This window comes from Rattus norvegicus, chromosome 13 (assembly GCF_021556685.1).
Source record: "Rattus norvegicus strain SHRSP/BbbUtx chromosome 13, alternate assembly SHRSP_T2T, whole genome shotgun sequence".
NCBI classification, from domain to species: Eukaryota; Metazoa; Chordata; class Mammalia; order Rodentia; family Muridae; genus Rattus; species Rattus norvegicus.
Window position 1 is genome coordinate 95,735,825 of NC_141546.1, and position 13,526 is coordinate 95,749,350.

The 13,526-nt window shown below is 48.4% G+C and overlaps 1 protein-coding gene across 22 annotated transcripts in view; it reads left to right on the forward strand.

Moving 5' to 3' along the window:
* Positions 1-13,526, forward strand: part of Cnih3 (cornichon family AMPA receptor auxiliary protein 3) — a 202,967-nt gene that overhangs the window by 137,288 nt on the left and 52,153 nt on the right. For all 22 annotated transcript variants that reach the window (XM_087581719.1, XM_087581727.1, XM_087581734.1 and 19 more), the window contains 2 exons: positions 8,789-8,857; positions 13,022-13,069. In XM_087581719.1, the coding sequence (XP_087437845.1) occupies positions 8,789-8,857; positions 13,022-13,069 (117 nt within the window). The remainder of the gene's footprint in view (positions 1-8,788; positions 8,858-13,021; positions 13,070-13,526) is intronic.

Here is a 13,526-nt window from a genome sequence, read left to right on the forward strand (position 1 = left end):
ATAAGATCTGAGCTCATGTGTCAGAATTCTTTGGATGTTGTCTCCCAGTGCCCAGCTGTCCTCCAAGGTGGTTAGCCCAAATTTGTGCTCCGGTTTCTTGCTGGATTCATGATATATTTTTCATGCGGTCTCTGTACACCACCCAGTATCCATCACTGTACAACTTCACGCTTGTTCATGTGTCTTCAACACCGCCCCCACTCCCCATGTGGAGTTCTGTTTACGCAACCTTAAGGCGATGTGAGCAACAAACGCAGCCAGCCCTGAAAATCACCTGTGAGCCACATCCCGCACTGGTCCATGTGAAGTCTGCAGTGAGGCCCCTTCCTGCGGTGTCTCTGCACCAGGCTTTGTTTTTGACTTGTCTGACCTCAGCCTATCTCATTCCTTGTTGGTCCTTCTCTCTCTCCCACATGACAAGCTGTATCCTCCTTACAGCAGAGCTTACTTTTCTGGAATTTTCTTCTTCAACTGTGGGAGTCAATCTTCAGTGTCAACCTGACACAACTTGGAGTCTTTAAAAGTTTATTTTTTATGATTTATTTATTTTTATTTTACGTCTATGGATGTTTTGCCTCCACATATGTCTGTGTACCACATGCATGCTGGTGCCTGTGGTGGCCAGAAGAGGGTATTGAATACCCTGGATATGGAGTTACAGATACTTGTGGCCTACTGCATGTGTGCTGAGAATCAGATTTGGGTTTTCTGGAAGAGCAATATGTGTTCTTAATGACTGAGCCATCCCTTCAGACCATGACCTAGAGTCTTATGAGGAATGATCTGTATCAGGTTGGCCTGCACTCATGTCTTTGGGGGTTTTAATTGTTAATTGATGGGGGAAGACCCAGCCCATTATAGGCAGCACCATTCCCTAGGCAGGGGGTCCAGAACTACATTAAGAGAGGAGAAAGCTACATAAGCAACAAGCAACAAGGATCCATGTGTGTGTTCTCTCTCTGCTCTTGACTGAGGATGTGAGGCTTTAAATTTTTGCCTTGAATTTCTTATAACAATGGATTGTAAGTTGAAATTGTGAGCCAAATAAACTCTTTCCTTCTTTCCTTGCTTATGTTGGTTTTTGTTGAATAACACACACACACATACACACACACACACACACACACACACACACACACACACACACAGAGACAGAGAGACAGAGAGACAGAGAGACAGAGACGGAGAGAGGGAGTGAGAACAACAGAAGTGAAATCAGATCACCAGCTCTTTCCATTCTGGGCGCCCTCGTTGCTTAGATCTTTCTTGGCATAGCAATGCTTCCCCAGAGAGACCCTCCCCTCCTTGACCACCCACCCCACTCTAATTTCCCCAAACCAACTGTTTCATCCTCGTCCCCAAACCTACCATCTTCTGATATCTTCTTATCTATTTGTTAATTATCTCCTTGTCCCTGATTACAATCTCTGTGGTGACAAAGGACCTTATCTTCTTCCTCAGTGCTGTTTCTCAGAGCTAAAGAACGGTGCCAGAGAATCCTGGGCATCCAGTCAAGAGATATATTTTTTTTTCCATCTTCACCAACTCAACACTTTCTTTTACCCTTTCAAGTCACAGAGTGGGCACGGCATGCCGGGTGGAGTACTGCCTGGCTGAGGCTCACATCTAGGCGGGTGCTGGGTGCGCCTCACTCAGCCTGTGATGTTAAGAATGCCATTCAGACTCTCACGGGGCCTCTGCTTCCTGTACTGTGTCCCAGAGGTAATTCTTGTCATATCCAGAGTTCTACAGACTAAACTATGGATGCAAGGAAGGGCAGCTTCAACCAAAGTAAGGGCTACCACAGCAAACACAGGAAGGAAGAGATGCCACAGAGACTCATCGTCCAGATGCTGACTCTGACGCAGTATGGGAACTCATCAGCAGCCGCCGGTCAGTTCATCTTCTAGTGAGGTTTTGTGGTAGTACACTGTTACTGTGTTTAGCAGATTATGTAATTCAGAAGGCATATTCTGGAATGATTGTGCTCCCCTATCTCACAAGGTGATTCTGGGATGCCTGTATCCTGATGCTCAGCCTGGACTGGTTGGAGGACAACTAGACTTGGGGCAGACACAAGCAGTGACTGATGCTGCTGTGGTTTCTGGGGAGGCTCCACATATGGGCTTCATTTGGCCACCATCTTTGTTCTATACTCATCTGTGTGTGGGGGCACTTGGAGAAGAGTGAGCCTGCCTAGGGGTGATGGGGCCTGAGTCCAACACCGCAAAAATAGCTCCCGATGTCAGTGTAGTACCCTCTTCCTCTTTGTCCCTTCTCTATGTTTGCCCTATATTTGTAGTGATTTTTTTTTTAAGGAACCATCATTTATTGGGGGAGGGCACATCAATTCTTCTTGACCACCACCTTCCTCATGACTGCAAGCATGTTTCAGCTCTTCCTGCTTTCTCTTGGCACAGATGTGTGTGCTTAACTGTTTCTTGATGAATTTGAGTGCCTGCTTGTCCTTGGACACTTTGAGCAACTCCATGGCGCGTTGCTCGTAGAGAATGAAGCCGCATACCTCCCAGATCATGTCTCACACGAACTTGGTGGCTTGGTGAGGCACCTGAGGCACTGGCCGTGTCTTGGCTTGCTTCTTTACCTTTTGGCCCTTGTCGAGGCCCATGGTCATGGGGTAGTACAGGGCCATGGCTGCTGTTCTCCTATGGTGGCCGGGACATCGCTATGATTCTATGGTGCCCAGCTCAAAACTGTACCAGGTCCCAACATCTAGGTCTCTTTCCTTCCCTCATCAGTAGTTCCTGAGAGGCCTCTGCTTTCCTGCCCCAGAGCCTCACTTGTGTTCTCTAGCAGGGTCCAGTCTTAGAGAGTTCTACACGCCTCAGCCATCTTGGATCTTGGGGTCTCTTGTCTCTCTTCCCTCTGCTCTGCTGCTGGCCCTTTTTGCTCTTTCTTGTCCTTACCCATATGTATGGTGAGGAAAATAAAAAGGTGGGGTTGGGTGGTGACTGGGTGGTCACAATCCAAGTTGGCTTGAACAGACTAAATTTAGCAACTTGGATCAAACAGGGCAGTTCTTTAAGTGATAAGTGCACAGAGCTCACTTAATGGGAGCGAGACAGCCAGAGCAATACTAACTCTATTTTTGAAATTAAACTTGAGGTGCAAATTTCCCCACAGAGAAAAGTTTGGGTTTAGAAAAACATATGGGTGAAGAAAGTCTCTGTGTCTCCAAGGGCTATTAGATCCATGAGTGAGAGTTCTTGGGTCCAGGAACAAAAATGGGGTACATAAAAGAATAGATGTCAAGTGTCACAATAAAAGCCTTTGCTCTGGTCACTTAAGGTCAGCCTGGGCAGCGTGGCAAAACCTGCCTCAAATTTTTTAAAAAGGAAAGGAAAAAAAATAGACTAGAGATGGATCTTAGAAGTCGAGTGCTTGCTTAGCCTGTGTGAACCCCTGGGCTCAACCCCAGCACTGAAAAGAAGCCATCAATATGACAACGGATTCTTATTTTTATTTTTACAAAAGGGGCAAATGATTTAAATACCTGCTTTGCTAAAGAGGGCACACAGATGGCGGCTAAGCCCATGAAAAAATTCCCAGTGTCATCACTCGCTGGAGAAATACCAGCTGAAACCCCAGCGGCTTCGTCCGCATACCTGTTGAAATGGCTAAGCCAAGGCACCATAATAACTTTTGACTTAGATGCGGCCTGCCTGGAATTCTCACGTGGTGTTTGGCACAACCGTTACGGGTCCTTTAAAAAAGTTTATCGGTTTCTTACAAACCTAGACACTTACCAGGCCACCTAGCAGTTTCTCTCCTCATCACCCAGGGAAGACGGATGCCTCTCATACAAATGTTCACACCGGCTCTAGGGACAGTTGTCAACATCTGGGGTCAACCTAACCCTCCTCCAGCAGAAGAGATGAGCCTTCGTGTCTCTTCAGTACAGCTCAACAGCGGAAAGGAACGTATCATTGATAAGAGCAACTCGGTGACTAATCTTCAACACGTCGTCACGTGGAAGGAAGCAGTCTGAAAATCCCACGTGCTTTATGGTTCCGTGTCAGTGATATTTGGACAAAGGCAAGGTTTTAGGGATGAGGCAGACATCTGTGAACGCCAGGCGGGAAAGCAAGGTCCAGGGTGGGAGAGAAGCTAACACAGAGTCAAGAGGAGGGGATGGGGAGCTAGAGAAACCATGTATTACCCTTACAGCATGTTCACAGGACTGTGCGCTTGTTGGGATTTAAGGATTTTTCACTAAAAGAGTAAATTTTACAATATTAAAATAAAAAAAAATGAATGTGAGGTTTGGCCTGACCTTATCATTGGGTCAGGAGTTCAAGTTTGCCCACTACTGTTTGGTATTGGGGTATTTGGTTCAGTGGATTATTGGGACACACAGAGGCTCAAGTGTGCTTAACTGAGTCATAGCCCTTTGTCTGGCTGCCTTCAACCACAGCAGCGGCCTGTGCCTCTCACACCCATAGGGTTTGGAGAGGATCGCCCTCTGCCATACTGGCCCTATTCTCAGACACAAGCAGGAGGCAGCACAGAGGAGACTGCTTATGATCTGGACAAGGAGAGGGTGGCCTAAATTCTCCTCTGGGACCCTGTGCTCATTCCCTGGCCAATTGATCATCACTTCCTGTGTCTTTACCTCTTCGGCCCTGTCTATCCTGTGGAGCACCCTCATGGGTACCGCCTGGCTTTAGTGTATTGGTTTCTATTCTGGCATGAGAGTCCTTTAGCCACATTCGATGTCATTATTCAACTTTAAAGTGGGGGCAATAATAGACCTCTTTCACGGGCACCCAAGGATGAAATGATTCAAGTTTGTACAGTGCAGGGCCCAGCACCTGCCTTGGTGACCCTGAGAGGAACATAGTGACGTCTTGGTTCTGGTTCTTACTACATTGCTCATACAATGGCATGTTAGTGTGCTTGTCCCCCCACGGCCACAGCATTGTACATCGTGCAGTTGGGAGGTGTATCTTGTGGAATTTAGTATCTCCAAGTGGCCTGCACAGGACCTGGGTATAAAAGATGCCTCCTGAAGTTTTTCCAACTGAGTAGACAGATGCAGCTGTGACACCGGGGTATCAGGGATGCTGAAGACCCCGGCCATCTCAGGAAATAGGCAGGTCACAGTTCACATGGGTTGAGCTCACTGACGTGAGCTTTACTCCTGTCTCCATCCTCCTCCAGGTCGGGGCCCAGGCATAGAACTGAGCATCTCAAGACCCCCTCGTTGGGATTTAAGGAGTTCCTTAAATCAGTTCCTCTGCCCTGCTTTACAACCATTCATTTCCTGATCCAGTCAGCCCAGGTTCACCTGTCTGTACCTGCTTGTACAGGGACAGAGATTCAGGCATGAGGCTGGGATAAGAACAGGATGAAAGTGTGGGGACTTGACTGTCTTTCTAACTGTGTAAATGCCAGGCCCAGGAAATGCTAAAGTCAGTCTATTTCATGCTAGAGGGCAGGGCAATGGTCCTCTGCCCTCCTCCTATTTGTATCTGAGACTAAGAGCATCAGAAGAGGGTAGTCCTGTGCATGGTCCTGCTGTGAGTTTATAGAGAAAGAAACTGATGCGGGAGCTGAGGATATTACATTGACCAGGATACACAGATGGGAGACAGGAGGATGGACTGATGGACTGAGAAATGAATGAATAGGAACAAAGGTCATTGCCTGCTCTCAGGTCCCCAAAGCCAACAATACTCATGGGATACAAAGGGGACTGAATTAGCTGGAGCTCATGGAATAGATCAAGGGCTGACACAGCCAAGATGCATCCCCAGAGACTTGGGGAACAGAGATGGTGACAATGCGCGCTCTCTCTCTTTCTCTCTCTCTCTCTCTCTTTCTCTCTTTCTCTCTCTCTCTCTCTCTCTCTCTCTCTCTCTCTCTCTCTCTCTCTCTCTCTCTCTCTCTGCCAACCAGCCCCATCTTGGATCAGCCACATCTCAGTTCTGATTGGTATGTTTTAGGGTGGACACATCCAGCCAGTCAGCCCAGCAGACGGTGACTAGGATGACCAGGTGACCCAGCACTGGTTTGTGTAAACAATGGTTGGAGAGAGTTTAGGCAATAGAGGTGTGCTGGGGTCAGAGATCACAATAGGGACGCTATCTAACAGGACTCCTGTGGAGGAGATCAGATCCAGTTGACGTATCTTTAATGCAGCACTGTCCTATAGAGCTTTCTCCAGGAGTAGAATGGTTTTATAGATGAGTTATTTGGTAGATAACAGACGTGGAGCTCATAGATTTGTAGTCTGGTTGCCTAGCAAGCCCCAGGGTTCCTCCTGTTTTACCTTCCCAGTTCTGGCATTACCAGTTTCCCAGCTGTTACAAGGGTCCTGGGGGTTAAATTCGGGTCCCTCGTGCTTGTATGGTGAACACTTTACCACCTGAGCTATCTCCCTAGAGTCTCCCTGGTGTTTTTTTTTTTAAACAGTTAGCATATGACTGCAGATTGAATTTTGAACAGTACAATTTTAATGGGAATATTGGCCTCATGTGGTCAGTGGCTGCTGTATGGATATCAACCCTGTAGAGGACAAATGCAAGAATAGACCAGAGATCAGCTATTTCCTCTAAGAAACATGTTAGTGGATATATTTGTCTCACCCCTGCCTCAGAGTCTGCAAAAGCTGTAACCAAAAAGAGGAATGAACAGGACCAAAGAACCAGTAAAACTCTATCCATGGACACCAAGATTTGAATTTAGCATTTTTTTTTTTACATGTTGCAAAACCATCATTTTCCTCTTGATGATATTTTCCGACTCTTAGCCCACAGGCTATAAGAGAGTAGGCGGCAGGCTGGCCGGGCCTGCAGGCTGGAGTTCACTGCACTGACCTTGGCTGTGGGTGGATGCTTTAGGGAGAGTCAGAGGTCAGTTCAGTAAAGACGATGCTCAGCTTGAGGGAGCCAGCAGCAGAACGATCGTCCTGGCCTTTGACCAACTGTCTGTCAAAGGCGATGTGGTAGTGTCCTCTCAGAACAAGCAGTGCCGGTGCGTCCTCTAATTCTGTGGACGTGTTGAAGTTCGGGGGACTTATGGATGCTGTACATACCCTGCTTTGCAGGTCACAGTCACTCACGCTCACTCATGGCCGGAGTTAGGAACTCCAGGCCTTAAGCTGCTTTCCTCACGTCATTATTTCTGTGACATATACAGGGTTCCCCATTAGTGGAGGCCATGTTCGTTTATAATCAGTAGTCCTATTTCCCTTACTGTGACAAAACACTTGAGGGGAGCGATTTAAAAGAAAGAAAGGTTTGTGTTACCTCATGGTGTCCTCAAGTGCTTCAGCCCATGATTTCTTGGCCTCATTGTTTTGAGCCATGGAAGGGAACCATGCGGCAGAGGAGACCTGTTCACCCCTTCACTGTAAAGTGGTCAGGAAGGAAAAACAAAACCAGAACCAAAATAATTTAATAAAACCAAAAAGGTCTAACTCACCACACCCCAGTTCTTTAAGATTTTTAACCACCCAGTATAGCAATGGCTGGGATAGAGCTCAGTTGGGAGAATGCTTGCCTAGCCTGGAGCGCTGAGTTACCGTGTGAATGGAGTGTGGCAGTACTCGCCTGTAGGTCTCAGCATTTAGGAGATGGAGGCAGGAGAACCAGAAGTTCAAGGTCATCTTCAGGTATATAGTAAGTTCAAAGCCAGCCCACGGATACATGGGCCCTGTCTCAAAAATCAAACCTCCAGCCAGCCAGCCAACCAACCAACTAACCAACCAACCAGCCAACCAACCAACTAACCAACTAACCAGCCAACCAACCAACTAACAAACCAACCAGCCAGCCAGCCAGCCAACCAACTAAAGCACACAAACAAGCAAGCAAACAAACTCAAAACCAAGAGTGCCAGGGGCTGGGTACCAACCTCTTACCACATGGGCCTTCCGATAACTCTCAAGATCCAAACTATAGGTCTGAAGAGACTTTCTACTGAGGACACCCAGCTCTCCTTTCAAAGACTCTCTCCAGTCCCAGGGTCAACCCACCATGTCCTGCCACTGAGTATCCTGTAGCAGACAGGGAGGCTGGGTAAGGATGAGGGTTTCTGAGCCTTTACCCTTATTTGGTTCCTGAACTGGATGAGACACGCCTCACTCTGTGATTGCCCAAGGTCTCCTTCCTATCCTCCTCCTCTGACAAATAGGGAACCCTAACTCCCCAGGGAGCTTGGAGTCTATACCCAGAGGACCCTCTATGGGTACAGCATGACCTGGCTGGGGGGCGCTGACCAAAGCTTTGGATATCCAGAGATGTTTCTCCTGTGAAAGCTCAGCTTCCCTTCTTCCCCCACACCCCCTAATTTCTATTTTCTTACAGTCGCCATCTCTGTCAAATAGAAATAAAAGCATAGGTTAGAGGTTTTACACTTTTAGGGCTTTACCAAACTTGGGTTTGTCAGATGGTTTCTTTATATCTTTGAATAGACTGCATAAGGAATGGGAAAAATGTTGAAAGAAACAAAGAAAGAAAGGAAGGAAGGAAGAAAGGAAGGTAGGAAGGAAGGAAGGAAGGAAGAAGAGAGAGAGAGAGGAAGAGAGAGAGAGAGAACAGAAAAGAGTTATCTGAGAAGTTTCAATGCAAGCATCATAGACAGAGACAGTGAACTCTTGTGTCCATTTCCAGTGTTCACAGTGGCTGGCTCCTGGCTAGCATTGTGTGACCAGCTTTGTCCCTGTCTTTTCCTCCTGGGATGTCTGGGGGCAGAGCTGCAGGAAGGGTTTGGTGGTTGCACTGACCGCATGTGCACAGGATCCTGACTGTGTGTTCTATTTCAGATAATCGCCTTCGATGAGCTAAGGACAGATTTCAAGAGTCCCATAGACCAGTGCAACCCTGTCCATGCGGTAAGTAGCAGTGCTGAGGGTGTGCAGGTGATGTCCCCATAAGTCACCCAGCTTGTGAAGGGCAGTGGAGGTCTGAAAGAGCAGCACGGAGGAGAACATACTGTCCAGGTCCTGCCTCTATTCCTTGCTGACAGTTGTTAAAGCTTCTTCTTGCTGAGGTCGGCTGAGCTCTGGCAATACACTGCCAGTCAAGTGTGGTGGTTCCTGTAGCCAAGGGGAGGGATCTGCTGTGCTGTTGTTCTGAGTCCTCAAATTCTGGTGCCAATGACTTTTGGTTCCCTATCTATGACCATAGACAAAGGCCCTGTGTTGGCAAGCATATCCGTAGGGGTGCAAGTACCATGTCTGGATCTCTTGTCCTGTAGGAGGTGGTCAGTGGTTGAGTTTCTCCCAGTGGAGGGACGATGGATAGACGAAGTGCCAGGTATGGCTCCCTTATCTAGTGGGCTTTCAGGTCCTCTGCCTGCGGCTTGGGGCCAGCTTGCTGTACATCATGGAGTCTGGTGCAGCCTAGTTGATCCACTGTGGGTTCAGTTTCTGGATGCCTGGTCTAGAACCCACCTCTGCCCATCTCCAAAGCCATCTCCTGACTCCCACCTCAAGCTAGTTCTTGAAAAGACCTGGCTTTATGATATATAAGCCCTGCTTCGGCACAGCAGCCTTTGATTCTACAAAGTAAAGCCAAACTATTTCAAAGTCAGCTATAAAAAGCAAACTGGGTTCGTTGAAAGTACCCCTAAGAACTGCTTGAAAGCTTAGTGCTTTTCATGAAAGTTGTGATTATTTTTAAAACCCGTTTTATTCCCCTCTACCAGCCTTATCATCCACCTGTGATGGCTTGGCTTTGCCAGGCCTAAATGGTTTTGCCTTAAGGCTCAGGTCTTTCTGGACACTGAGTTTGGCGCGAACAGCACACACCTGCTCATCAGTTACCCATAGGTGGTCAGAGTGGCTGGAAGCCAAGCCTGTTTGCTCCTGAGTGCTGGCAAGTCAGGAGTGTGAGCCCACTCCTCCATCTTGTCTAGAGCTTGGTAGGATTCCCGAGCAGAAAGAACTGAAACTTATCCATCCCCTGTTCCCACCACGGCTGTCCCATGCCAGCTCTTAGGCACCTGGTGAAACCTGGAGATGCTTTTGCGGAGTCTGTTTTTGGCTGATGGCGACAAGTCCTTTATTTAGGCATCAGGTTAGGACTTCCTTATCCCCTCTCCCCTCTCACCACAGAGGGCAGTGGGGGGTTCTTCTGGGAAAGGATAGTGGAAAAACAGAAGTCACTAGGTAGCATCCAGAACTTCTTTCTGGAAACAGAAATGGATACTGAAGGTTGAAGGCATGGGCCTCTTCCTACTTCTCTTCTCTTCCTGTGGTGCTGGGTGGAGCCCAAGCCTTTGCATACACCTGAGACAAATGCTGTACCACCGAAGTACTTCCAACTCTCTCTCTCTCTCTCTCTCTCTCTCTCTCTCTCTCTCTCTCTCTCTCTCTTTCTCCCCCTCTCCCCCTCCCTCTTCCCCTCCCCCTCCCCCCTTCTCCCTTCCTTCCCACCTCTCCTGGTAAACTCCTATTACAGCAACATTTCTAATTAGTTATTGGATTAATTAAGAAGCGGAGTCCTGCGGAGCCCAAACATCTCATGGACAAACCAAAGCCCGAGGTGCCCCTGGGGGAGAGGGACTAAAAACAAAACCAAAACGTCCTAAAAGCTGTAGTTAGGTGAGCATGTAGACATGGTATGATTCCCTGTTGTCTGGACGTTACTTCCCAGCAGGGGATGGCATGGTTCAGCTACATCGTTTAACTGTCTCCAGTCCTCTGGTGTCCTCGAAGCCTCCAGAGCCACATTCCAGGTTCTGAGACTCACAAACTTGTATCACCTGTTGGCAGTTTGGGCCCTAGAGGAACTTGGGTCCCAAGAACTTCCTGACTGTACAGTGCATTTCTTAAGGAGGGCGTGAGACCCATTTGAAAATTTTCTTTTCTTTTCTTTTCTTTTCTTTTCTTTTCTTTTCCTTTCTTTTCTTTTCTTTCTCTCTCTCTCTTTTCTTTCTTTCTTTCTTTCTTTCTTTCTTCCTCTCTCTCTTTCTCTCCTCCCTCCCTCTCTCTTTCTTTCCCTCCTTCTCTTTCTTCCTTCCTCCCTCTCCCTCTCCTCCTCTCTCCTCCCTCCCTCCCTCCCTCCCTCCCTCCCTCCCTCCCTCCCTCCCCCGCTTGTGTTAGTTATGGAGTGAGACCTTTAGGCATGCCAGTGAAGCCCTGTACCACTGAGTGACAACCCGTGCTCCATTTAGATTAAGATGCCCCAACACTTCAAGTACTGATGGAACATTTGGTGGGGCTCTCCCGGGGGTGGGAGTGTTCCCTTTCTATCCTCCACTCACCTTGGGAAGTCTCTGTCCAGAGATGGTGTTTCCCCAAAGGCTCTGGCTTGCTGGAGCGTGTGGGCGTCTCATGTCACATGTGTATCTGTATGAATTCTGTCACATGTGTAACTAGTTTTCCTCGCCCTGTGTGATACTAACTCATCCTGATGTGGCTCCTTCCTCTGGGCTTCTGGGCTGCACAGAGATCACCATATTTATGATTCAATTAGGGAAACTGAAGTGTCTCAGCCACCTGTCCTCCCCTGGTCCACAAGGAAACTCATTACCATTACGTCGACAGCAACCAAATTGCTTTGGTAATGAAGCACCAGAGACACCACAGCTGTGCACAACTCGGAAATCTTGACAGTTGCAGCAGCAGCAGCAGAGAGAGAGAGAGAGAGAGAGAGAGAGACAGAGAGAGGGAGAGAGAGAGAGAGAGAGAGAGAGAGAGAGAGAGGAAGCGGGTGCATTTAACGTCTGCTGTGGACAGCATCCTCTGTCCGGCTTCCTAACATCTTTCTCTGGTAATGTGCCAGTCCTTGGAGACAGACGAACTTCTAGAAAAGTCCTAGGCCAGGGCACAATTGGGAGCTGACTCCCGGGAGGCCTTGCTTCCTCAAGTGCACTCACTCGGAAAAGGCAAAGCAGACAGGAGCCACTGATGAAGATACAATGGTGCTACTCCTCAAGGTCCAGGGAGGTGTCCCGGCTCTCAGACACCTAGGGAGCATATGGTGGTTACTCTGCAGCCAGGCCATCTGCTGTGTGTGCACTACAGGAAGATGAATGCTGAATGGGGAAGGAAGAATGGATGCTTTTGCCAGGGGTGTTTTCTTTAAAAAAAAAAAAAAAGTAGGTGCGCTACGTGTGTCCGTGCTCATGTGTGTGCACATGTGCACATCAACCAGAGGCTGATGCCATGTGTCTTCCTCAACTGTTCTGCACAGGTTCTGTTTCTTTTTCTTTTTCTTTTTAAGGCTGGCTCTCTTGCACAACCGGAAAGATGGCTCAGTGGTTACAATCCTGTACTGCTCTCACAGAGGACCCAAGTTTGGTTCCTAGCACCCACATGGGTTGTAACTCTAGCCTCAGGGCATCTGGTGCCCTCTGCTGGGCTCTGTGGATACCTGCATAACTGTACTTGGACACACACATGTATACATAATTAAAACCATCATCATGATGATATAAGACAGGGCTTTTCACTGAATCCAGAAGTCTTGGATTTGCCTAGACTGACTGGTAAGCAAGCCCTGGGTATCCTTATGTCTCTTTGTCCCCAGATTACAGATAAATGTCACTACTCCGGGCTTGTTATGTGGGTTCTGGGATCTGAACTCAGGTCCTCTTGTCTGCAATGGCAAACACTCTACCCCTGAGTCATCTCCCCAGCTTGCCAGGAAAGTTCTCTCTAAGGGTGAATGTCTACCAGGCATGGTGGTTCGTGCCTGTAAGACCTCCTTGCAGAGGCTAACACAGTAGGGTTGTCATGAGTTTGAGGCTAACCTGGGATACACAATGAATCCCAAGCCAGCCTGTGCTGCAGAGTAGCACCCTCTCTCTAAAGAAACAACAACAATAACAACAGACAGACAAAAAAACAGGATAAGAGAAAAGGCAAGTGGCCCCGAGGAGATAGAGGCAAGTGATTCAGACTGGGAAGAGCTGCTGGGTGGGTGTCCTGGCCATTGCCCAGTCTGGGTCTCTGGTGGGTTCTGCTTCCTCTGCTGGGATAGATTACATGCTTCTCCTACTCCCAGCTCACCCATAACCTCCTATCTCCTTTCTTTCTTGTGCATCCCAGAGGGAGCGGCTGAGGAACATCGAACGCATCTGCTTCCTTCTGAGAAAGGTCAGAGGGGTCCCCCAGGTGGACAGAGGAAGGGTCAGAGAAAGGGGTCGTCGGGTGAACGGCAGCAGGGAGGGCAAGGTGGGAGCAGGCCTCGGTTCTTTGGAAACCTTCAGAGGCAAGAGGAGCTAATTGCAGGAGGTGGCCTTGAATCAAGCATCAGCAAGACACTGGGTATGTCCAAGGGCTCTCTGGCTGGAGTTGCAGGATTTCTCTTCCCAATGGTTGGCGTTTACAGCTCCCACTGCCTCCCGGTCTCTGTTCCTGTCTGTGCTGGGCTCAGGATTTTACTAACACCTCCTGACGGAAGGAAGTTTTAACTAAATGCTGGGTGTCTTGAGGGTTAACCTTGTGAACACAGCCTTGAAGTTTGGCCATTCTGTGGGTTGGAGGGATGGAATGGGGGGGGTGCTGTTAAAGTGGGGAGCAGTAGACCACAGCTGCCCCAAAGCTCCTTCCA